The 1,843-nt window shown below is 58.8% G+C and overlaps 1 protein-coding gene across 1 annotated transcript in view; it reads right to left on the bottom strand.

Moving 5' to 3' along the window:
• Positions 1-1,843, bottom strand: part of LOC106000246 (sperm flagellar protein 1-like) — a 9,242-nt gene that overhangs the window by 5,569 nt on the left and 1,830 nt on the right. Inside the window, exons 2-3 of the mRNA XM_013035491.1 lie at positions 1,229-1,340; positions 428-586 (exon numbers count right to left, since the gene is read on the bottom strand). Of these exons, the coding sequence (XP_012890945.1) occupies positions 428-586; positions 1,229-1,340 (271 nt within the window). The remainder of the gene's footprint in view (positions 1-427; positions 587-1,228; positions 1,341-1,843) is intronic.

Here is a 1,843-nt window from a genome sequence, read left to right as displayed (position 1 = left end):
CACACTGCACCAATTTACACAATGACATGTGCACTGATTCACACATGTATTGACTCACACTGCACCAATTTACACAATGACATGTACACTGATTCGCACATGTTCACATGTGTACTGATTCATACACATATATGGACACACATGTACAGATTCACACATTTACAAAAATCCACAATGCACTGACATACATGTACAGTGACACATGCACTGATTCACACAGTGCCTCACATATGTATGCTGACTCACACATGTATACTGTTTCGCATACACATGCACTAGTTCACAGGAACACGGACACACACACACTGATCATGCACATGAAGATTTGCACACATGCCGACACGCATGCATTCACACACACACATGCAGATTTACACGGGTATAGTGGCTCGAGCACGCACACCGGCTCGCACACACACGCTCACACCCACGTACAGCTATTCCAGGAGAGCCTACGTGAACGGTGCTAGCCTCCACCTTCACCCTCAGTGCACACAGAATAGGCTCAATGGCTCCAGGTGTGTTGGCCACCACCTTGTGAATGTCCGCCTCCGAGAGAGACAAGTGCAGCTTGTGAAAGACCTTCCTGCAAAGGGAGGGGCTGGCCGTCAGGGCAGTGCGCCCCCAGGGCCAGGCACGGGCCACAGGCTCAGGCCGCAGCGGAGTCCCTGCTTTCCTTGGAAGGAGAAGCTGCCTGGGCCCGGGGCTGTCCCTGCTGGGCTTCACCTCCCTGCCTGTGTTCTGAGCAGTCCACAAGGCTGACACTTCACAGTAGCCATGCCCTCTCCTCCCTTGGTCCGGACGGCTGCCCGCACCTCCGATGGGCCCTTCATGCCCACCCTCTGAAGTGCACGTTCTACAGGGCCTCCAGTACCTCTATGCCCACCCAGGTCTTGGTGTGGACTGGAGGCCGGGATCTGTGGCTCCTCGCTCCCTCCCAGGTGTCCCCCCACCTCTGATTGGGATCACCTCGCCGAAACCTCCCTCCACCCCGGTCCTTCACTATCACCAAGCTGTGGCCTACACGAAGGCACGATCTGTCTACTGGAGAGCCAGCAGAGGTGGGACCGAGACGGCTTATTCTCTGGCGATGCCCGCAGGGGCATGACTGAGAGTGAGGCTCTGTGAGCAGGGTCAGCACCCACACAGCTGGAAACTTGCCCCAGAGGGATGTGAAAGAGCCGTGGGCCAGGCCAGCCTCGGAGAACCAGCTTCGCTCAGCCCTTGCCTGTTGAGAAGGCTCCAATTGCTCAGCTTCTGATCCGTGCTGCAGGCAGGGACGTAGCTGTGCAGGTCCACAAGCCGGGGGTAGAAGTGCTTCACAATCTCAGCCACCAGCACTGCAGGGGGGCAGGGTGAGTGGACTGCCTAGCTAGATCCCTCCAAAGCCCTGAGCACAAACCAGGGCCTGGGCTCCCAGGAGCCCATGAGGAGGCAGGGCTCCTGACAACCGACCGGGAAGATCAAGGGATGTGTGGGTGAAAGTGCAAACCCGGGACGCAAGCCCAGGAGGGGGAGGGGGGAATGAAGTGAGAGCTGGACACAAGGGGCCACCCCTTCTTCCTCAGGAAGAGGGGACTGGCCTTCTGTCCGCTCTTCTCCAGGGAGCACAAGCAGGGCTGGGGGGCAGCCTCCAGCCTCACCTGGGGGGACAGGATTGGGGACAGCACTGGGGACAGGACTAAGGACAGGACTGGGGACAGGCCTGGGGACAGCACTGGGGACAGGCCTGGGGACAGCACTGGGGACAGCACTGGGGTCAGGTCTGGGGACAGCACTGGGGACAGGTCTGGGAACAGCACTGGGGACAGGCCTGGGGACAGCACTGGGGACAGGCCTGGGG

Source organism: Dipodomys ordii, unplaced genomic scaffold (genome assembly GCF_000151885.1).
Source record: "Dipodomys ordii isolate 6190 unplaced genomic scaffold, Dord_2.0 Scaffold213, whole genome shotgun sequence".
Lineage (NCBI taxonomy): Eukaryota > Metazoa > Chordata > Mammalia > Rodentia > Heteromyidae > Dipodomys > Dipodomys ordii.
Note: the sequence above shows the minus strand (reverse complement) of the source record. Positions and strands in the feature narration are given on the sequence as shown.